The sequence below is a fragment of the Oncorhynchus gorbuscha genome, linkage group LG01 (genome assembly GCF_021184085.1).
Source record: "Oncorhynchus gorbuscha isolate QuinsamMale2020 ecotype Even-year linkage group LG01, OgorEven_v1.0, whole genome shotgun sequence".
Classification (NCBI taxonomy): Eukaryota; Metazoa; Chordata; class Actinopteri; order Salmoniformes; family Salmonidae; genus Oncorhynchus; species Oncorhynchus gorbuscha.
Genome location: NC_060173.1, coordinates 61529888 through 61554880, shown reverse-complemented (window position 1 = coordinate 61554880; position 24993 = coordinate 61529888). Strand labels below are relative to the sequence as shown.

The 24993-nt window shown below is 41.6% G+C and overlaps 1 protein-coding gene across 4 annotated transcripts in view; it reads right to left on the bottom strand.

The window, feature by feature from the left end:
* Nucleotides 1-24993, bottom strand: part of si:dkeyp-19e1.3 (extensin) — a 94477-nt gene that overhangs the window by 4259 nt on the left and 65225 nt on the right. For all 4 annotated transcript variants that reach the window (XM_046357988.1, XM_046357981.1, XM_046357967.1 and 1 more), the window contains 5 exons: nucleotides 15669-15717; nucleotides 3391-3511; nucleotides 3136-3230; nucleotides 2917-2982; nucleotides 2674-2773 (listed from right to left, as the gene is read on the bottom strand). In XM_046357988.1, coding sequence (XP_046213944.1) covers nucleotides 2674-2773; nucleotides 2917-2982; nucleotides 3136-3230; nucleotides 3391-3511; nucleotides 15669-15717 — 431 coding nt within the window. The remainder of the gene's footprint in view (nucleotides 1-2673; nucleotides 2774-2916; nucleotides 2983-3135; nucleotides 3231-3390; nucleotides 3512-15668; nucleotides 15718-24993) is intronic.

Below are 24993 nucleotides of genomic sequence, written 5' to 3'. Positions count from 1 at the left end.
AATAATAAAATAGTAGCCAATCATAAATAATCAAACAACAGCAAACATCAAGTGACGTGTGATGAAACCAATTCGCCAATCAGCTGAATTACTCAACAATCACACTACACCCAATGAAAAGACTGCATTCCTCTCTTCTCCACAGTAACCAGTGACCATCTGCATTATGTAAGCGAAGCAGCCAACCAACTGTGAGGCAACATGTGTACAGATGTTATTCACGTGGAAATACCCTATAGATGGCGCCGACAGACATGGCAGCTCTGGTTCTCGTTCCTGGTTCTAGTTGTGTGTTATTTCTTACATTAGCCCAGAAAGTTTGTGTTATTACATACAGCCCAAAATAACTTTTGGATATCAGAGCAGCGGCAACTCACCAGGAATACAACATTCCCAAATTGGATCCTTTGTTTGTACCCCCCAGGGCAACTGAACTTATCCCAGAGGCTGCTCCAAGACACCGCCGGCGGAGAAGAGGTATTTGGAGTGGACTTCTAGTCCGACTCAGGAGGCGTGCATACCATCCACCGCTTCAGAGTATATTACTTGCTAATGTTCAGTCCCTGGACAATAAAGTAGATGAGCTCAGGGCGAGGATCTCTTTCCATAGAGACATCAGGTACTGTAACATACTCTCGTTTGACGGAAACATGGCTCTCTCGGGATATACTGTCCGTGTCCACACAGCCAGCTGGGTTCTCAGGATATCGCACAGACAGGAATAAAGAACTCTCCGGGGAAGAAGGTGGGGGTGTATGCTTCATGATTAACTTCTCATCGTGTGATTGTAACAACGTACAGAAACTCAAGTCCTTTTGTTCACCTGACCTAGAATAACTCTAATGCCGACCATATTACCTCCCAAGAGAATTCTCTTCGGTTATAGTCACAGCCATGCATATTCCCCCTCCAGCCGACACCACAACGGCCCTCAAGGAACTACACTGGACTTTGTGCAAACTGTAAACCACATATTCTGAGGCAGCATTTATTGTAGCTTGGGATTTTAACAAAGCAAATTTGAGGAAAACACTACCGAAGCTCTAACAACACATTGACTGTAGTACTCGCACTGCTAAATCACTCGACCACTGCTACTCCAACTTCCGGGATGCCTACAAGGCCTTACCCCGCCCTCCCTTCGGCAAATCTAATCATGACTCCATTTTGCTCATCCCTTCCTATAGGCAGAAACTAAAACAGGAAGTATCTGTGCGAAGGTTTATTCAACGCTGGTCTGACCAAACAAAACCATGCTTCAAGATTGTTTTGATCACATGGACTGGGATAAATTCCTGGGTAGCCTCAGAATAACATTGATGTATACACTGACACGGTGACTGAGTTCATCAGGAAGTGTATAGCGAATGTTGTTCCCACTGACTATTAAAACCTACCCAAACCGTGGACAGATGGCAGCTTCCGCGCAAAAATGAAAGCGTGAACCACCGCATGTAACCATGGCAAGGTGACTGGGAATATGGTTGAATATAAAACGGTGTAGTTATTCCCTCCGTAAGGTAATCAAACAGGCAAAACGTGAGTACAGACACAAAATGGAGTCGCAATTCAACGGCTCAGACACGAGACATACAGTGGGGCAAAAAAGTATTTAGTCAGCTACCAATTGTGCAAGTTCTCCCACTTAAAAAGATGAGAGAGGCCTGCAATTTTCATCATAGGTACACTTCAACTATGACAGACAAAATTAGAAAATAAAATCCAGAAAATCACATTGTAGGATTTTTAATGAATTTATTTGCAAATTATGGTGAAAAATAAGTATTTGGTCAATAACAAAAGTTTCTCAATACTTTGTTATATACCCTGTGTTGACAATGACAGAGGTCAAAAATTTTCTTTAAGTCTTCACAAGGTTTTCACACACTGTTGCTGGTATTTTGGCCCATTCCTCCATGCAGATCTCCTCTAGAGCAGTGATGTTTTGAGGCTGTTGCTGGGCAACACGGACTTTCAACTCCCTCTAAAGATTTTCTATGGGGTTGAGATCTGGAGACTGGCTAGGCCACTCCAGGACCTTGAAATGCTTCTTACGAAGCCACTCCTTCGTTGCCCGGGCGGTGTTTTTGGGATCATTGTCATGCTGAAAGACCCAACCACATTTCATCTTCAATGCCCTTGCTGATGGAAGGAGGTTTTCACTCAAAATCTCACGATACATGGCCCCATTCATACGGATCAGTCGTCCTGGTCCCTTTGCAGACAAACAGCCCCAAAGCATGATGTTTCCACCTCCATGCTTCACAGTAGGTATGGTGTTCTTTGGATGCAACTCAGCATTCTTGAAACTCCCCAAATACAGGTGTGCCAAGCTTGTAGCGTCATACTCAAGACTTCAGGCTGTAATCGCTTCCAAAGGTGCTTCAACAAAGTACTGAGTTAAGGGTCTGAATACTTATGTTAATGTGATATTCCTGCAAACATTTCTAAAAACCTGTTTTTGCTTTGTCATTATGGGGTATTGTGTGTCGATTGACGAGGGGAAAAAACAATTGAATCAATTTCAGAAAAAGGTTGTACGTAACAAAAAAAAAGTGAAGGGGTCTGAAAACTTTCTGAAGGAACTGTAGTATGAACACCTCAACACATGACAAAATTTAATATGACCTCCAGTGTGTCGATTCTATCCTTCTCTGATGATGTCATACTCACTCTTGTGTATTTTGAGGGTGGTGTAGGCCATGGCTGTGAGTATCCTCTCTCCCTCTAGGATGTAGATGTCCCACAAGCGCAGGGTCAGGGTGAACGGGGTCTGTCGCAGAAACACACGTCAGAGGAGACATTTTGAAACTCTTGTAAATAAACATTAAAAGATGTTTGCATATAGTATTTTGGGTCATTGGACATCAGGTGGCTAAATTTACAATAGAGGGGGTTCAAATTTATGACTCTCACCCTATCTATGAAGCACTGCAGGAACCATTTAGTGGTGTATATTCCGTTGGACATCTGCTCTCTGTCCTACAGGCAATAGAAGAGTGAAACAGAGTAATTATTTTAGTATACTTACAGCCCTGGCTTTCCAGAGAAAAAGGATATCTAACACAGATTAAGTACTGCCTTTCTGAAAAGAGTTGAATTTAGTGACAAACGCTAGGGAAATGCGTTTCTCACCAGGTGTTTCTTTAGCTTGGGGAGGAGCTTGGACAGGATCTGCTCGTGGTGGGCCTGGTAGCGCTGCAGCTTGGGGAACCCAGGGATGAAGAATCCTACCACACACATACAGGGACAAAAAGAAAGAGGATGCATAGTTAGGAGCCATGTCAAGAATGTAAAACAAAAATGTAAACAAGGTCTATGACAGGAGATCAGTAGCAACCTAAATAACTCCTCCTACATCCCTCGCTCTCCCTCTCCTCCCCTACTCACCATGCATGGTGTGGTTGTTGTTTGTGAGGAGCTGGGACAAGGCCCAGAAGGCGTCCTCCTCGTTCAGGTACATGAGCAGGATGGCGGCGATCTGACTCATCCCCTGGCAGTAGCTCACCTCCTGGGGACAGGACAATAGATCTTTAAAAAATAGATCTTGGAAAGTGGATAGATCTTGGAACGTGGAGGAGTCATAGAACGTCAAAAGGTTAAATTGCAATAGACACCTTGCTGTTTTTGAGACAGCGTTGTATTTGCTAACAAAGAGATTTGGTTAATTGAGGCCGGCACCACAGGCATTAAAGACATTTGTGACTCGATTTAGGAAACTAGGCGCATGTCGCTAGTCACGACTTCACAGGAGAGCCGTTTGAATGGAATTTTTATTTCTTAATTAAAAAAAAATCAAAATGCATATTTTGGCAGAAATGCCTTCTTGAACATTCCATGTGCCTTAATAACAAACTTGTATGCCACCTGTAAATATGAATAAAATGGTTAAATTACGAGTCGTTTTGGTTAAGCCACAGAAAAAGTTAGCAACCTTCCCACTAGCCATGATTGGCTGAGATGAGTGGGCTGGACATGTCGAGAGAGGAGTTTGGATTGGTCAGCCATAGAAGCTCATCAGTCTGTGTTGGTAATCCTGTCAAACGTGGCTTTACAAAAAATCTATTGTGTCGTGGAGCTGCATAAGTGTGGCTCTCCACTTTCTGGAGGATCAAGTTATGAAATCAGTGGAACTAGAGTATGATGGCTAAAGAGATTGGAGAAAACACCTGTCTCTGGATTACATCTTCAAACTAAGGGAAACCGTGGCATAGCATTCCTGACTACGAGACGCGTCCATGCACAATGATGTATATAGGTAAGATAGTGTAATATCTGAAAATGTAGCTAGCTATCTAATTTTGACAGAAAGTAGTTTCATTTCAAGCTAAAGTGTACAGTTAGCTAGCTAGCTAACGTTAGCTGGCTGGCTCCCTAGCTGATGTGATAATTTCCCAGAGCCGTTTGCTGTTCTAGTTAGAGCCTAATGTTAGCTAGCTAACATTGAACATCGTTGGTTAGCTCCCAACATTGTGGCATTTTTGGCAATGTTCATTGTGGTTTAACTAGCTAACGTTAGCTGGCTGACGCTGTTTATTGTTTAACTAGCTAATGTTGGCTGGCCTACTTGTGTGTACAACACCAGTTGAATATGGCCAGTATCAGTAAACGTCTGCAAAAAAGCGTAATGAAATTGTTGCCTGCAGAGCTGGTTAGGCTGTTTACATGTTATCCAGAGGTAAACAAAGCATCGGCCAGAGCGGAAAGTGTGCGCTTCGATAGCAAAACAAGATGGTGGGGCTAAAGCTTAGCGTAGTGTGAACAATGCTGAATGGTTGTAGACAAAGAAGAGCTCTTCACTAGATAGCAAAACAATCATTGTCAATTGTCAATTATTCAAGTAAAAGTCATCCAGTAAAATACTACTTGAGTAAAAGTCTGATTAAAGTATTTGGTTTCAAATATACTTAAGTATCAAAAATGTAATTGATAAAATGTACTTAAGCATCAAAAGTATAAATCATTTAATATTCCTTATATTAAGCAAACCAGATGGCACCATTTTCAAAAAAACGGATAGCCAGGGGCACACTCCAACACTCAGACATAATTTACAAACAAAGCACATGTGTTTAGTGAGTCCTCCAGATCAGAGGCAGTAGATGACCAGGGATGTTCTGGACTATTTTCTTGTCCTGCTAAACATTCAAAATTTAACGAGTACTTTTAGGTGTCAGGGAAAAATGTATGGAGTAAAAAGTACAGTATTTTCTTTAGGAATGTAGTGAAGTAAAAGTTGTCAAATAAAAATAAAGTAAAGCACAGATGCCCAAAAAATATATACTTTACACCACTGCTCAATTGAGATAATTTCCACACTGCCACGTAGGACTGCACGATATGGGCAAATAATCTAGGACTTATTTTCAACCAAATGTTGCAATTGCGATTTGACTTGCGAATTAGAGCAAATAGAACGACTATTCTAATTCTATAGTTAGAATATAATAGTAGGCACTTTGAATACAGTGTTGTTTGACATGACAACAAATGAAAATGCCAGGGAGGAATATTGTGACAGGATAGGAACTAAAGTGTTCATAAGTGTTTCCTAGGGGACCCTATAAGCATGTTGAATGTTTTAGCTTAGCTACTTCATGTAGCTAACATACATCAATAAGGGATCATAGATTTCACCTGGTCAGTATATAGTACGTCATGGAAAGAGCAGGTGTTGCTAATATTTTGTACATTCAATGTACAAAGATGGTGATTGTGTCTAAAAGAGGCATTTGATAGTCTACATTTAGTGTTTTCTTTAACTGCCATTTCCAGAAAGTCAGACACTTCTGACACGCCAACACATTTTCTTCAGCTTCAGAAGCTTCTGCATTCACCTAATTTTGTGTAGTTATCCTTAGATATACAGTGGGGGAAAAAAAGTATTGTCAGCCACCAATTGTGCAAGTTCTCCCACTTAAAAAGATGAGGCCTGTAATTTATCATCATAGGTACACTTCAACTATGACAGACAAAATGAGAAGAAAAATCCAGAAAATCACATTGTAGGATTTTTAATGAATTTATTTGCAAATTTTTATTTGCAAAGGTGGGGAAACTAAACCTATTGCGTGATATTGAGAGATGTCGTGTGGGGAAATGGCTTTTTTTCCACTCGATCCGTCCAACTGATCACCTTACCACCTCTAAAATGTAAATTAAACACTATAAAGAGTTTATATAATGGGTCATTACATTCCTATTTGAAGGTTTGTGTCGATTTTGAATCGGGTTTTTAGGGCAGTGCTAAAGTGTTCTTCAGAAGTAAACAGCGTCTTTTTAGAGTCATGATAGCTTGCAGTGATGACGCAAAAAATGACTAGGTATCACCCCCCCCCTTACCCTGTCCCTTACTTGTTTTTAAATGGTGAGAGAAGTGCTACACCTGGTGGAGAGAGGCTGTAAGACATAATTAGTTGCTTTATGCGAGCTGTACGTGCCATGACACGTCACGATGTAATGTACAGCGTCGGAGGGGTCAGTTTTTTAAACTTTTCTCCAATAGTATAGAGCCATTACCAGATTTTGATGTCACAGTCGCTACAGTCCCATTAGTTTTTGCAGCCTTGTTTGAATGTCGCGGTTGCGCACAATTGTACGGAATGGGGTTAGCGTACGTTAATGTGTTATAACTTGAGGAATGGTAAGGAGTCGTAACGTTATACCAGTTAATACTATAGCGAATTGGTTAGGTTACTAATGTTAGCTCATCTGATGATGTAACTTTAGCTAGCTACAGTTAGCTGTATGACTTTTTTTAGCCAGCTAATTTCACACCATAAACTCAATTATTTGATCAGTTAAGTTGGCTAATGTTGCTCAACATTTCTCTGGCTAGCTAATGGAGAAGTCGATCCAGCTCGCAAGATAATGTTACTTAACAATGCTAACACTACTTCCACCACAATTTTCCCCTTACCTCAACATTTCCTAATGCCAGTTGTTTTTTGGTTACAGCTCATGAAGTACGCTTCACCACCTTCTCAGCCCCGTCTCCGTGGTCAGGCTTCTCACCTACAGTACCTCTTCGTTATCATTCAGGGGACGCGCTGCTGTAAATAGCAAACTGCCTTCCTACTCTCTGCAGTCTTTCCAGAGCATGCACTGATGCTGTAACCAGGAAATTGGTTGTCTCTTCTCTCTTCAGCCGTGTGCTGCATTCTGCTGTTATGTGAACGATTGGTTGAGCGTTGGATACAGCCAGTATTGCTGTATGGATGTGATGGATTCTGGGTTCTGACGCCTAAACTAGGATTATTGTTAATTATCAGGTATTGTATTGAAAAATGTAGTGGTATGCTCTACAGCAGATATTCGCAAACAGGGGTACGCACAATGCCGTCGAGGGTATGCCAAATAAAAATGTGATTCACTTTTAAAAATAGAATCATATATTTTTTACACTTTTTCCCCCCCTTCACATTTTCAAAAATGTATATTTTCCAACGGGGCTATACACTTAGGTGAGTTCTCTCTCTCGCCCGAATAGCCTCATTTCATTGCCCAAAATTTTATTAAACCATCTAGTGTTCAGCAAAATAACAACAATGTCAAATACAGGTAGCCTAGTCAAATAATGAACATCCAAATATTGAAACGTTTTTTATTTTATTGAGAGACTAGCTTAAAGTTTTCTTTACTGACCATAATTTTCACTTTTCTGACCGCTTGTATGATGGCGAGTTTCTCACACGACTGGCCTATCTGGGTGATATTTCTTCTCACCTAAATGATCTGAATCTAAGATTACAAGGACTCTCCACAACTACATTCAATGTGCGGGACAAGATTGAGGTTATGACTAAAAAGTTGGAACTCTTCTGTCTGCATTAACAAGGACAACACACAGGTCTTTGTCAGTGAATGATTTTTTTGTGTGAAAATGAACTCGAGCTTACGGACATTCTGAAGCACCTGAGTGAGTTGGGTGCACAATTACGCAGTTACTTTCCCGAAAAGGATGACACAAACAACTGTATTCATTATTCCTTTCATGCCCTGCCTCCAGTCCACTTAACGATATTTGAACATGAGAGCCTCATCGAAATTTTACACAAAGTGGCTCTGTGAAAATTGAATTTAATCAGAAGCCACTGCCAGATTTATGGATTGGTCTGCACTCAAAGTATCCTGCCTTGGCAAATCACTCTGTTAATATGCTGATGCCCTTTGCAACCACATATTTGTGAGTGGATTCTCGGCCCTCACTAGCATGAAAACTAAATAAATACAGTCACAGACTGTGTGGAAAATGATTTAAGACACCAATTCAACCCAACATTGCAGAGCTCAGCTTCCCATGAGCTGGGTTGTGACATTTTTAAAAATGTTTAATAAAAATATATTCTATAGTGTGTGTGTGGCAGGCTTACAATGATGGCAAAAAAACAACATTTGAGAGCGCACTGACCCTAGTGCTAGAGGGGGTACGCAGCTAGATGTTGAACATTGCAAGGGGTACGGGACTATAAAAAGTTTGGGAACCACTGGTCTAGATGGTCTACACCAGAAAGTTAATGGTTATCTTTACGACGAATGTATATGGTGGAAGCAATTAACATTGGAATGTACTGAGTGAAGGAAAGACAAATCACATGTTGGCAGGCACTGACAAGGGTGAAGAGCTGTGGATTAGTGAGGAAGGGGGTTGAGGTCAGAACACCTTAAGGGAGAAGGAACCGTTTGTGGCCCATATCTATTAATTTCCTGCATAGTTATATGTTTAGAGAGAAGGAGGAGACTCCACCGAAATTGGGGTATATATACTACCACTACTGTGAATGTCTTTTGTCTTATGCAGCTTTATCGATCCAAAGGGCGAAAAAAACTTGGTTTGAGCTTTATTAAGCTTCCTTGAGTTTTAATAGGTTCACTTAGAACCTAACAGTTGGCGCTGCGAGCAGGGTTCACCACAATTTGCAGTCGAACTAGAGATTCTGAATCAGTGAAACAGGAGCCGGGACCAGAAACAAGGTAGGCACTGTTATCACTAATTCTGACATTTTTATTTATTTATTTATTTCACCTTTATTTAACCAGGTAGGCAAGTTGAGAACAAGTTCTCATTTACAATTGCAACCTGGCCAAGATAAAGCAAAGCAGTTCGACACGTACAACGACAGAGTTACACATGGAGTAAAACACACACACAGTCAATAATACAGTAGAAACAAGTCTATATACGATGTGAGCAAATTAGGTGAGATAAGGGAGGTAAAGGCAAAAAAAAAGGCCATGGTGGCAAAGTAAATACAATATAGCAAGTAAAACACTGGAATGGTAGATTTGCAGTAGAAGAATGTGCAAAGTAGAAATAAAAATAATGGGGTGCAAAGGAGCAAAATAAATAAATAAATACAGTAGGGAAAGAGGTAGTTTGGGCTAAATTATAGGTGGGCTATGTACAGGTGCAGTAATCTGTGAGCTGCTCTGACAGTTGGTGCTTAAAGCTAGTGAGGGAGATAAGTGTTTCCAGTTTCAGAGATTTTTGTAGTTCGTTCCAGTCATTGGCAGCAGAGAACTGGAAGGAGTGGCAGCCAAAGAAAGAATTGGTTTTGGGCGTGACCAGAGAGATATAACTGCTGGAGCACGTGCTACAGGTGGGTGATGCTATGGTGACCAGCGAGCTGAGATAAGGGGGGACTTTACCTAGCAGGGTCTTGTAGATGACATGGAGCCAGTGGGTTTGGCGACGAGTATGAAGCGAGGGCCAGCCAACGAGAGCGTACAGGTCGCAATGGTGGGTAGTATATGGGGCTTTGGTGACAAAACGGATGGCACTGTGATAGACTGCATCCAATTTATTGAGTAGGGTATTGGAGGCTATTTAGTAAATTACATCGCCGAAGTCGAGGATTGGTAGGATGGTCAGTTTTACAAGGGTATGTTTGGCAGCATGAGTGAAGGATGCTTTGTTGTGAAATAGGAAGCCAATTCTAGATTTAGCTTTGGATTGGAGATGTTTGATGTGGATCTGGAAGGAGAGTTTATAGTCTAACCAGACACCTAGGTATTTGTAGTTGTCCATGTATTCTAAGTCAGAGCCGTCCAGAGTAGTGATGTTGGACATCTTGGGGAGATGAGAGTCATAGGCTGAACCAATTATAGGATACTTTCTGGTGAGGCCTGATCAATCTCACTCGAAATGATTGAGACAGGATTGAATTATAATATGAATGAGAGACACCAATCTCTAGTCTACTTTACCATTACCTTAATGCAATACCATTAACTATTCTAGTAGTTATCAAGAGTTGTAATTCTAAGTTAGTGAATTCAAATTTGTATATTTTTTAGTTAAAATGCAGTGTTAATCACAATGTGAATCATGTGTTCAAAGGGTAAATTACCAGTTCCCTGGGGCCCTGGTGTATAATTATTTATTTTTATTTATTTCACCTTTATTTAACCAGGTAGGCAAGTTGAGAACAAGTTCTCATTTACAATTGCGACCTGGCCAAGATAAAGCAAAGCAGTTCGACAGATACAACGACACAGAGTTACACATGGAGTAAAACAAACATACAGTCAATAATACAGTATATACAAGTCTATATACAATGTGAGCAAATGAGGTGAGAAGGGAGGTAAAGGCAAAAAAGGCCATGGTGGCAAAGTAAATACAATATAGCAAGTAAAACACTGGAATGGTAGTTTTGCAATGGAAGAATGTGCAAAGTAGACATAAAAATAATGGGGTGCAAAGGAGCAAAATAAATAAATAAATTAAATACAGTTGGGAAAGATGTAGTTGTTTGGGCTAAATTATAGGTGGGCTATGTACAGGTGCAGTAATCTGTAAGATGCTCTGACAGTTGGTGCTTAAAGCTAGTGAGGGATATACACAAATGTATTTTGTTCAGTCTGCATATAGAAGGGAAATATATGTTAATAAGGGATGAGTTACTCGAAATGGATTGTGATATGTATATCGTTGATTTCATTCTTGTTTCGATAAAAATTTCACCAGATTGGGGTCTGCTGGATTGTTGGGGTTTTCCTCGATGGGTTAGAGTTCTAACTCCCTGATCTGGTACCTCTTCGGAGAGGTCGCCAGTAAAATGGTGGGAAAAATGGACGAGACAGACTGCTGGTGGCGCCTCAGGTGAGAGACTTGTGTACGTGGGAAAAATTGATTAATTTATTTGGATATTGAAATAGGGACATTAAATGTGACAGGCAAGAGTTACATATTTGCCGCTATCTGAAGAACCAATGAAAACACGCTAGAAGGATAGGTTCCAGGAGGAGGAGGGGTGGTCAACTGTGCCCGTAACTGTTTGGGGTGACAGGTTTATTGAGGAAGGTCGACACACTGCGAAATGTATAGCAATTCTGACTAAGAATGCATGGGACAAATGCGGGTTGTAATGAGCAGAGTTATTACCAGCAATAAAAGTTTCCATTTGTAAGTGTACATTCTAACCATGATAATTTCACGGTTGAATTGTACTAAGATAGAATCATACTATACCGGTTCAGACGCTCATCAATGTGGCAGGGCTTGCAAACTATTAAGGGAAGCACAGCCGAGAGCTGCCCAGTGACACGAACCTACCAAACGAGCTACATAACTTCTATGCTCACTTCGATGTAAGTAATACTGAAACATGCATGAGAGCATCAGCTGTTCCCGGACGACTGTGTGATCACGCTCTCCGCAGCAGATGTGAGTGAGACAGACTATAGGGAGGTCAGAGACCTGACCGTGTGGTGCAAGGATAACAACCTCTCTCTCAACGTGATCAAGACAAAGGAGATGATTGTGGACTACAGGAAAAGGAGGACCGAGAGCGTGCCCATTCTCATAGACGGTGCTGTATTGGAGCAGGTTGAGAGCTTCAAGTTCCTTGTCGTCCACATCACCAACAAACTAACATGGTTCAAGCACACCAAGACAGTCGTGAAGAGGGCACGACAAAACCTATTTTTCCTAAGGGGACTGAAAAGATTTGGCATGGGTCCTCAGATCCTCAAAAGGTTCTACATCTGCACCACCGAGAGCATCCTGACGGGTTGCATCACTGCCTGGTATGGCAACTGCTCAGCCTCCGACCGCAAGGCACTACAGAGGGTAGTATGTACGGCCCAGTACATCACTGGAGCCAAGCTTTCTGCCATCCAGGACCTCTATACCAGGCGGTGTCAGAAGGCCCTAAAAGTTGTCAAAGACTCTAGCCACCCTAGTCACACTGTTCTCTCTGCTACCACACAGCAAGCGGTCCCGGACCGCCAAGTCTAGGTCCAAGAGGCTTTTAAACAGCTTCTACCCCCAAGCCATAAGACATCGAGAACAAGTTTGCTGTTTTGGCTCTTTACCCCATCCAGCACTTTGGATTTCAAATTATACAATTACTGTGTACATAGTCCCCCCATTTTAGGGAACCAAAAGTATTTGGACAAATTCACTTGTAGTCAAAAGTTCAGTATTTGGTTCCATATTTCTAGCACACAATGACTACATCGAGCTTGTGATTCTACAAACTTGTTAAGTGCACGAGGTAGTCACCTGGAATGCATTTCAATTAACAGGTGTGCCTTGTTAAAAACATATTTGTGGAATTTCTTTCATACTTAATGCGTTTGAGCTAATCAGTTTTGTTGTGACAAGGTAGGGGTGGTATACGGAAGATAGTAAAAGACCAAGTCCATATTACGGCAAGAACATCTCAAATAAGCAGAGATAAATGACATTCCATCGTTGTTTTTAAAAAAGCAGGTCAGTTAGGACGAAACATTTTAAGAACTTTTGAAGTTTCTTCAAGTGCAGTCGTAAAAACCAAGTGCGAAGATGAAACTGGCTCTCATGAGGACTGCCACAAGAATGGAAGACCCAGAGTTACCTCTGCTGATACCAGCCTCAGAAATGGCAGCCCAAATAAATGCTTCAGAGTTCAAGTAACAGACACATCATCATCAACTGTTCTGTGTGAATCAGACCGTCATGGTTGAATTGTTGCAAAGAAACCACTACTAAAGGACACCAATAAGAAAAAGAGACTTACTTGGGCCAAGAACCATGAGCAATGGACATTAGACCGGTGGAAATTGGTCCGAGTCCAAATTAGATTTTTTTGTTCCAACCGCCGTGTCTTTATGAGATGCGGTGTGGGTGAACGGATGATCTCTGGATGTGTATTTCCCACCGCAAAGCATAGAGGAGGAGGTGTTATGGTGTGGGGGTGCTTTGCTGGTGACACTGTCTGTGATGCATTTATAATTCAAGGCATACTTAACCAGCATGGCTACCACAGCATTCTGCCGCGATACACCATCCCATTTGGTTTGGGCTCAGTGGGACTATCATTTGTTTTTCAATAGGACAATGACCTAACACACCTCCAGGCTGTGTAAGGGTTATTTTACCAATAAGGAGAGTGATGGAGTATCTCAACCAAATTGAGATGGTTGGGGATGAGTCAGACCGTAGAGTGAAGGAAAAGCAGCCAACAAATGCTCAGCATATGCGGAAACTCCTTCAAGACTGTTGGAAAAGCATTCCAGGTGAAGCTGGTTGAGAGAATGCCAAGATTGTGCAAAGCAGTCATCAAGGCAAAGAGTGGCTATTTGAAGAATCTCAAATACGAAGTATATTTTGATTTGTTTAACACTTTTTTGGTAACTACATGATTCCATGTGTTATTTCGTAGTTTTGATCTCTTCACTATTATTCTACAATGTAGAAAACAGTAAAAATAAAGAAACCCTTGAATGAGTAGGTAGGTGTTCTAAAACTTTTGACCGGTAGTGTGTATTATGATCAAATAGCCTCAGTGGGTACAGCCTCAGTGTTCACAGTAAACGTGTGCTGGAAATTGTACAGAATTTTCACAACATTCAAGTTTGCACTCAGCCGGCCTGAAGTTTGTTCTGTTCCGAAAAAACTTAGAGGGAACATTGCTTGGGGGTATGATCTTTGTGCCTAACTTCCTCACTCATTGGTTACCCAATATGGATTGAATTACCCCAAAATGAAAGCTGACAGTCTGCACTTTAATCCAAAGTGCTGAAGAACAGAGCTAAAACAACAAAACATGGGTCACTGTCCAAATACTTTTGGACCTCACTATACAGTGCCTTCGGAAAGTATTCAGACACCTTGACTTTGTCCACATTTTGTTAAGTTACAGCATTATTCTAAAATTGATTAAATAAAAACATCCTTGGCCAATCGACACACAATACCCCATAGTGACAAAGCGAACACAGGTAATTTTTTTATTTTATAAATGCATTAAATATGAAACACAAAAACCTTATCTACGTAAGTATTCAGACCCTTTGCTATGGGAGAGGAAATTGTGGAGTGTTACCACAAATGTTTCTACAACTTGATTGGAGTCCACCTGTGGTAAATTCAATTGATTGGAAATCATTTGTAAAGGCATACACCAGGCTATATAAGATCCCACAGTTGACAGTGCATGTCAGAGCAAAAACCAAGACATGAGGTCAAATGAATTGTCCGTAGAGCTCCGAGACAGGATTGTGTCGAGGCATAGATCTGGGGAAGGTACCAAAACATTTCTGCAACATTGAAGGTCTCTAATAAAAGTGACCTCCACCATAATTCTTAAAAGGAAGAAGTTTGGTATCACCAAGATCCTTCCTAGAGCTGTCCGCCCGGCCAAACTGAGCAATCGGGGAAGAAGGGCCTTGGTAAGGGAGGTGACCAAGAACCTGATGTTCACTCTGACAGAGCTCCAGAGTTCCTCTGTGGAGATGGGAGAACCTTCCAGAAGGACAACCATCTCTGCAGCACTCCACCAATCAGGCCTTTATGGTCAGACAGAAGCCACTCCTCAGTAAAAGGCACGATAGCCCGCTTGTTGTTTTTACAAAGGGCACCTAAAACCCTCTCAGACCATGAGAAACCAGATTCTCTGGTCTGACCAAACCAAGATTGAACTCTTTGGCCTGAATGCAAAGCATCATGTCTGGACGAAACCTGCTACCATCCCTACGGAGAAGCATGGTGGTTGCAACATCATGTTGTGCAAATGTTTTTCAGCGGCAGCGACTGGGAGACTAGTCAGGATCGAGGTAAAGATTAACAGAGCAAAATACAGAAAGATCCTTGACAAAATCCTGCTCCTCTGACTGGGGGGAATGTTCACCTTCCAACAGGAACAACAACCCTAAGCACACAGCAAAGACAACGCAGTAGTGGCTTCCCGACAAGTCTCTGTATGTCCTAGAGTGGCTCAGGCAGAGGCGGGACTTAAACCTGATCAAACATCTCTGGAAAGACCTGAAAATAGCTGTGCAGCAATGCTCCCCATCCAACCTGACAGAGCTTGAGAGGATCTGCAGAGAATGGGAGAAACAGGTGTGCCAAGCTTGTAGCGTCCTACCCAAGAAGACTCGAGACTGTAATCGCTGCCAAATGTGCTGCAACAAACGGAGTAAAGGGTCTGAATACTTATGTAAATGTGATGTTTATTATAAAAAATAATTTTTAATTACTTTTCAAACATTTCTAAAAACCTGTTTTAGCTTTGTCATTATGGTGTAGTGTGTGTAGATTGATGAGGGAAAAAAACTATTTAATCAATTTTAGAATAAGGCTGTAACATAACAAAATGTGGAAAAAGTCTAGGGGTTTGAATATTTTCCGTTGACACTGTATGAGTACACGCAGACATGACATAGGTACCACACACACTCACCGTATTGTATACGGAGTAGGCCGCTAGCACATGGAACAGGGCCTGCTGCCTGTGAAGAGAGAAAGAACACTTACAACCAGCTCATTGACACCTTCACACAGTATTGTTGCCAGTTGTCAGAATGGTAACATAACACTCAAAAAAGGAAGAATGAAGGCTCAAGTACAATGGCAATTGCACTGTGTGTGAAATATGACGTTCTTTTGAACTAAGCTTGTCTTTAACTATAATATAAATCATAACCAAAGCAACTGAAGTAGAGAGATGGTGTCTCTTATTCAAAACATGTATTTTCTCAAGACCGACCACACCAGGAACGATTACTCATGCATAAACCATCTACCCCTCCCACCCACATCCTCTTCCCCCACATGATCTCCATTAATGAGGATGCATCCCAAATGGCACCCTATTCCCCATTTATAGTACACTACATAGGGAAGAGGGTGCCATTTTGGAATAAGCTTTAGCCCCTCACAGGCAGATTTATAATGAAAACATCCATGAACTAAACTAGAGTGAAAAGACTTTGGCAGCGACCGCCAGTCTCTGAAACACAGGGTCGAACTGTGTACTGTACTTTGTATCCATGTGGATGTCAAGGACATTCCTCTCTTTTCGTACTAAGTACTAAACTCCTGCTGGTATTTACTACTGCCCTGACCCTATGCATCAAAGCAATGATAAAGTGTTAAAGGTCAACTGCCCTTGAAAACGGCCCATGTGGCATTGATATGAGTCAGAAACATTTATTCTCGTGTCAAAATTGGGTAACTTGGATCATTTTGCTCATTAATTCAACTCATCCAAAACACAGTTTTGTAAGTTAGTTCGTCACGACTATGGTTTGGTTATGGCTTACTTACATGCCCACCTTTGCCAATGATACCCAATTGCCCAGAGACAAAAACCATTGTGATCCTCCCCCAGCTGCTATGTGGATATTTGTAGTCAAGTCTGTATAGGGGGGCAAAGCATGTTAAGTTCATGTTTTAAGTATCCCTATATTTCTGTTATTATGGTGCTATCAGTCTGTTATTAGTATACCTGCACGGTAGTCTCCATGGAGATGGACCAGGCCTGAGTGTGATGTCAACTATGTACTGTGTAAATACGGTGAAGTAAACCATGTTAAACTGGAACCTAGTCCATGTGTCATTTTGAGGTATCATTGGTAGCAGAGGATGGCTAATATCTACAATGAAGGTCATGTAATCTGGGCTGGGTTACTTATATGGACGAGAAAAAGCTAGCACTTGCAGTGGTATTATCGCTGGAAGGAAGAGCGAGAGAGACCGCACTAGAAATATCCCTGGAGGATTTGAAGGATGACAGTATGGGAGCTTATCAGAGCACTGGATTCTGTGTTTCGTAAAGAAGAGAAAGACCATGCCTATGAGGCATATTCAAACTTTGACAGTGTTACTAGAGACATTTTGATTGCAATGACGTACTACATAATTGATTTTAAAATGAGGTACAATAGGATGCGCAAGTACGACATGGTTCTCAAGTTGCTAGATACTGCCTGTCTGGATGGTAGGGAGAAACAATCAGCTTTGACTGCTTGTACTGTACTGACTTTTTGCGTCAATGGAAGTCGGCACAAAAAAGTATTTTTGGTGAAAATACGTCTGTCGCACCCATAACAAATGGAATGCAAGTGAGTGACGCGGCATATTACCATGAGCAGCAGAGAAAAGGCGCCAACAAGTCACATTCTCAAGACAACCAGAGGAGGGCGGCATTGCCCTGCACAAATCCACTGGACAGGTATGGAAGGATATCAAAAAGTGCTATTTGTCAAAGCACTTACCATTGTGTTTAAGACTGTCCTCGTAAAAATTAACAAGTTAAACTAACAGAGGAAAATGTAAACACAGACATGGAGCAGCGTAACATTACACTGTTTTCAAACAAATCTGCATCTGATACTGAAGCCTTATGATCGGCTGTGATTGATACTGCATGTACATGCGTATTATATATGAACTAAATATGAAAGTACAAAATATGATTGACATACCAATCAACAATCGTCAATTCCACCAAGAGAGTCAAGATACCAGAAACAAATAGTCAGACTAAGTGTCACATTGAAACAGAGGTGGTCCCTGTAGATATCCCCTTACTATTAAGCAAAGCTTTCCTAAAGAAGCAGGGGCTGTACTAGACATAAAAATTGGCAAGGCAGTGATGTTTAAACAACCATTTAGCCTTGAACTTAATACCTCAGGCCACTATTGTGTAAACATTTTAGACAAAGACATTACACAGGGTCCATGTAAAAATGAGATTCTGATGGACACAGAGCACATGGAGATTCTGACAGTCGAAGAGAACATGACCACAGAGAAAAAAACATTGTTAACAAAAATTATTGTTAACAGTTTGGACATGCTACAGTTGACAGACATCAGAGATTACTAAGCAGTACTGGAAATAACGAGTATTTACATTCTACGGCAGATAGTTAACAGTTGAGACACGCCAGAAATACAGCAAACCTAAGCCCAGACCAGCTGTTGGTTGGCCACTGGTGTCCAAATACAATGAAACAGTGGCTGTAGAGCTACATGAGTTGAGACCAAGTGTGTGGTACCTTCACATAATCAACCACTTCACACGCTTCAGCGCTGGAAGCATTGTGAATACAAAGAAACCCAGTGAAATCGTCAAGCACTTCATTCCTGGATAAGTGTGCATGGCCCGCCCCAGAAATTGTACAGTGACAATGGAGTTGATGGGTTCTGATTTCTTGACTTCTACTTATTCCTTTCACTGAGGGAGAGAGGGTAATTTCTAACATTTACATTATGTCAGGAGACGTTAATGTTAGCTATCAGGGATCCAATGGGAGGAGGAAATACACAGTCTGGTACGAGTCAACATGACAGCTGTGAGTTGTGGAGGAGTGAGCACTTTGGGGCAGAGGTCAGGTCAGATGAAGTGAGGAAGAACAGGTATCACTAAGGTTCTGTCTAGCAACAAAGATGCACTGGCTGTTCAGATGTGTAAGAGAAAATGTTAAATATCAGTGTGTGAATAGATCTTTTGTCTTATGCAGCTGTATTGACCCAATGGGAGAACAAACTTGGTTTAAGCTTTACTAATCGTCCGTGAAGTTTACTAGGTTAATTAAGAACCTAACAGAGGAAAAGTCAATAATAATGAAATAAGAGAAATGGCTGAGAAATTCAACAGCCCTAGATTGGCTTTGATGGCAAAAAAACTCAATGCACAATGTACATGGCTACAGCCCATACCAACTAGTGTTCAAGCAGAACCCGAATCCTGCTCTATTTCGGGTCACTTTCAGTGTCCATATCATTGGATGTGACATCTGGTAGGTTTTGTCTGTTAATGTGTCCTTTTGTCATTTTCTGTAGGAGGCGATATATATGAATTATCATCGCAATATTAGGTTAAAAGGTCCGTTACTCAACCACGTCATAGATTGACTAATTTACTTGTGGAACGGCGCATACAGTGCAACATGAAATAGATGCATAACACACGATATCAAGTCACAAGGCCGACTTCAAATGCCAACATCCATACACAGTGCGTGAGTTTCATGTTTGGGAAAGCTTTTTTTCTTCTTCGAAATAAAATTGCACCTTTGTAATGAAGGATTGCATATGCATCTATCATCGCATTTGCAGACTAATGTAATATAGGCTACTATGCCTAATATGATGACTAGGCTAATAATATTACTCAATCACTGCAAGAGAAACACAGTTCTGAACAACGCATGTCTGAGCATATAATGAGTGGGTCTAATCAGAGATGTGTCATCTCCATTCTTTGCACAGGAAAAATGTGGCCTTTTATAAAACACATTTCATGCAATTCTACCACACTTTATACATAAGCAATCATTAAAAACAACCTTGTCTTGTAACCATCTAATCTAGGCCTACGAAAAGGGGAGACACAAATTGTACAATATGACGACCAACAAGCCTGGAGGGAATTATTGTCCGCCAATAAAACTTTCCAGTGGTACTGATCCAATGATAAAGACAGTGAGTGAATATCCACACACTCACAGGGGATATGGCCGATGCGCTCCGCTGGTGCCAATTAGATACTGTTCACTCAATTGGGAGAAGAGAATTTTGATAACTATAGACAGATTAGTCTTCTCTTTTCAGCGACAGCCATTTGCTTTCTAAACTATGCTTTCCTACGATTGTATTTTGGAACATTACAATAGGCCTAGGCTTATTTACCTGCTTTTCACTGAGCGCTGCAACTCAACAGTCAGCTATTTGGTAGGCTATTTGCCACACACGCTGCCCAAATTGTGTGCTTAAAACAATCCACAGCTCATTTTTAAAAGAAGCCTCTGTGGCCAAATCATGCTCTCTGTTGTAATATTTTCAAAGATTTGATTGATTTCTGTATGGGCACGAGTAATTACAGTTGAAGTCGGAAGTTTACATACACTAAGGTTGGGGTCATTAAAACGTGTTTTTCTCAACCCGGGTGGTGCAGTGGTCTAGGGCACTGCATCGCAGTGCTAGCTGTGCCACCAGAGACTCTGGGTGCGCGCCCAGGCTCTGTCGCAGCCGGCCGCGACCGGGAGGTCCATGGGGCGACGCACAATTGACTTCGCGTCGTCCAGGTTAGGGAGGATTTGGCCGGTAGGGATATCCTTGTCTCATCGAGAACCAGCGACTCCTGTGGCGGGCTAGGGCGCAGTGCGCACTAACAAAGGTAGCCAGGTGGACGGTGTTTCCTCCGACACATTGGTGTGGCTGGCTTCCGGGTTGGAGGCGCGCTGTGTTAAGAAGCAGTACGGCTTGGTTGGGTTGTATTTTGGAGAATGCGTGGATTTTGACCTTCGTCTCTCCCGAGCCCGTATGGGAGATGTAACGATGAGACAACATAGTAATTACTAACAACTGGATACCACGAATGGTGGGGTAAAATGGAGTATAAAAAAATTATATAAAAAAATTAAAATAGTTTTTCAACCACTCCACAAATTTCTTGTTAACAAACTATAGTTTTGGCAAGTCGGTTAGGACATCTAATGTGTGCAAGACACAATTGTTACAACAATTGTTCACACAGATTAATTCACTGTATCACAATTCCAGTGGGTCAGAAGTTTACATAAACTAAGTTGACTGTGCCTGTAAACAGCTTTGAAAATTCCAGAAAATGATGTCATGGCCTTAGAAGCTTCTGATAGGCTAATTAACATAATTTGATTCAATTGGAGGTGTACCTGTGGATGTATTTCAAGGCCTACCTTCAAAATCAGTGCCTCTTTGCTTGACATCCTGGAAAAATCAAAAGAAATCAGCCAAAACCTCAGAAAAACCTCCATAGGTCTGGTTCATCCTTACGAGAAATTTCCAAACGCCTGAAGGTACCACATTCATTTGTACAAACAATTGAATGCAAGTATAAACACCATGGGACCATGCAGCCGTCATTACCGCCCAGGAAGGAGACGCATTCTATCTCTTAGAGATGAACGTACTTTGATGTAAAAAGTGCAACTCAATCCATGAACGACAGCAAAGGACCTTGTGAAGATGCTGGAGGAAACCGGTACAAAAGTATCTATATCCACAGTAAAACGAGTCCTATATCGACGTAACCTGAAAGGCAGCTCAGCAAGGAAGAAGCCACTGGTCCAAAACCACCATAAAAAAGCCAGACTACTATTTGCAACTGTACATGGGAACAAAGATAATGACCATCGTTATGTTTTGGAGGAAAAAGGGGATGCTTGTAAGCCGAAGAACACATCCCAATCGTGAAACACGGGGGTGGCAGCATCATGTTGCAGAGGTGCTTTGCTGCAGGAGGGACTGGTGCACTTCACAAAATAGATGGCATCATGAGGGAGGTAAATTATGTGGATATATTGAAGCAACATCTCAAGACATCAGTCAGGAAGGTAAGGCTTGGTCGCAAATGGGTCTTGACCCCAAGCATACTTCCAAAGTTGTGGCAAAATAGCTTAAGGACAACAAAGTCAAGGTATTGGAGTGGCCATCACAAAGCCCTGACCTCAATTCCATAGAAAATCTGTGGGCAAAATTGAAAAAGTGTGTGCGAGCAAGGAGGCCTACAAACCTGACTCTGTTACACCAGCTCTGTCAGAAGAAATAGTCCAAAATTCAGTCAACTTACTGTGGGAAGCTTGTGGAAGGCTACCCGAAACGTTTGACCCAAGTTAAACAAATTAAAGGCAATGCTACCAAATACTAATTGAGTGAATGTAAACTTCTGATCCACTGGGAAAGTGATGAAAGAAATCAAAGCTGAAATAAATCACTCTACTATTATTCTGACATTTCACATTCTTAAAATAAAGTGGTGATCCTAACTGATCTAAGACATGGAATTAAATGGAATTAAAAATCCTACAATGTGATTTTCTGGATTTTTTCCCCTTATTTTGTCTGTCATAGTTGAAGTGTACCTATGATGAAAATGACAGGCCTCTCTCATCTTTTAAGTGGGAAAACTTGCACAATTGGTGGCTGACTAAATACTTTTTTTGCCCCACTGTATGTAGCCAAGTTATCGTTACTCATTGAGTATTTTTTTTCTTTCTTTGCATTGTTGTAAAGGGCCCGTAAATAAGAATTTCAATGTCTACACCGGTTGTTGTTTCACGAAGCATGTGACAAATAACAATTGATTTAATTTTGATTTGATATTTGGTGCTTCCCAGACCAGTGTTGAGGCAGGGATGGAGTACCGTGTTTGTCTAATCTTGACCCTCTTATCTTCACTCAGTGATGTCCAGTCCCCATACACACTCATTGACTTGGTTAGTTCACACACCGAGACACAATTGAGACTTTTGCGGGAAGCCTACATTGATTTCACCTGCATAAACATTCAAGCTACAAGGATATTAAGTTGGGATTCAGTCTTCCCATGACATACAAAATCTAACTTCATCTTCTGTAACTTTCTATAGATTGTGATGCCACACTAAGAACCTGGACATCTTCACTGGTTCTGAGGGAGGTGGCATGGCCACCAACAGTGCCTGGGACACGTTCCAGCTTTACCGCTGCCTGGAGAACAGTCCACAGACATCTGCTGCAACTTAAATCAAAATATATTAAATATTTGAGATTCTTCAAAGTAGCCACCCTTTGCACACTCTTGGCATTCTCTCAACCAGCTTCATGAGGTAGTCACCTGGAATGCATTTCAATTAACAGGTGTGCCTTGTTAAAAGTGAATTTGTGGAATTTCTTTCCTTCATAATGCACTTGAGCCAATCAGCTGTGTTGTGATAAGGTAGGAGTGGTATACAGAAGATAGGCCTATTTGGTAAAAGCCAAGTCCATATTATGGCAAGAACAGTTCAAATAAGCAAAGAGAAATGACAGTCCATCATTCCTTTAAGACATGAAGGTCAGTCAACGTGGAACATTTCAAGAACTTTGAAAGTTTCTTCAAGTACATTCGCAAAAACCATCAAGCGCTATGACGAAACTGGCTCTCATGATGACTACCACAAGAAAGACCCAGAGGTACCTCTGCTACAGAGGATAAGTTCATTAGTTACCAGCCTCAGAAATTGCAGCCCAAATAAATGCTTCAGAGTTCAAGTAACAGACACATCTCAACATGAACTGTTCAGAGGAGACTGTGTGAATCAGGCCTTCAAGGTCAAATTGCTGAAAAGAAAAGACTGCTAAAGTAATAATAAGAGACTTGCCTGGGCCAAGAAACACACAAGAAATGGACATCATACCAGTGGAAATCTGTCCTTTGGTCTGATCTGTCCAAATTTGAGATGTGTCGTTCCAACCGGCATGTCTTTGTGAGACGCAGAGTAGATGAACGGATGATCTCCGCACTTGTAGTTCCACCATGAAACACAGAGGTGGTGGTGTGATGGTGCTTGCTGTGAGATTTATTTAGAACAAGGTACACTTAACCAGCATGGCTACCACAGCATTCTGCAGCGATATGCCATTCCACCTGGTTTGCACTGAGTGGGACTATCAATTGTTTTTCAATTGGAGAATGACCCAACACCTCCAGGCTGTGTAAGGGCTATTTGACCAAGAAGGAGAGTGATAGAGTGCTGCATCAGATGACCTGGCCTTCCCAATCCCCCAACCTCAACCCAATTTAAATGTTTTTGGATGAGCTGGACCGCAGAGTGAAGGAAAGGCAGCCGACAAGTGCTCAGCATATGTGGGAACTCCTTCAAGATTGTTGGAAAAGCCTTCCAGGTGAAGCTGGTTGAGGGAATGCCAAGAGTGTGCAAAGCTGTCATCAGGGCAAAGGGAGGCTACTTTGAAGAATCTAAAATATATTTTTATTTGTTTAACACTTTAATACAACATGATTCCATATGTGTATTTTCATAGTAGAATAATAAAGATATCAAAACTATGTGGATTTTTTTTTTTAATAAAGAAAAACCCTTCTATGTGTAGAAGTGGGGATGGCAGTGGGGATGGCAGAATGTGTACGTGCCCAGTATGAATGCAAGCCTGTGTGTGTGTGTGTTATTTTTTATTTTACCTTTATTTAACTAGGCAAGTCAGTTAAGAACAAATTCTTATTTTCAATGACGGCCTAGGAACAGTGGGTTAACTGCCTGTTCAGGGGCAGAACGACAGATTTGTGCCTTGTCAGCTCTGGGGTTTGAACTTGCAACCTTCCGGTTACTAGTCCAGCGCTCTAACCACTAGGCTACCCTGCCACCCCGGGGTAGCCTGTGTGTGTGTGTGTGTGTGTGTGTGTGTGTGTGTGTGTGTGTGTGTGTGTGTGTGTGTGTGTGTGTGTGTGTGTGTGTGTGTGTGTGTGTGTGTGTGTGTGTGTGTGTGTGTGTGTGTGTGTGTGTGTGTGTGTGTGTGTGTTTTTGTGCTTGTGTGTCTATGCCTGTGTTTGTGTGGTGTATTTGTGTGTGTTTTAGCACGTGCCTCTATTTTTCGTTTTACTATCCTTGTGGGGACCAGGGTATGAGCATGCTTAATTTGACTGGAGTGAGGAGCGAGTTTCCCAAAGGCTGGTCCGGCCTTCTTGCACGCTCCAATTTTGCCCCAGTACCGCTCACTTCACAAGCTCAGGGCATGTCCGGACCAGCATGTATTTATAGGCTAGTTGTGTGCTGCTATAGCCCCTTGCATTAGCTACTGTCATGGAGTTCACGCAATATTTTCATAAAGATAGCTAAGTGTGTCATTCTAGCAAAGTATTTATAAACCAAAAGGTTTAGTTCATTTTGTTTCTCTTATCTATACAATAGGCTATCATTGATTTAGGCCCAATAGGCCTGACATACTACCACTTTCAAGGAGCTTTCTGTTTTCTAAGG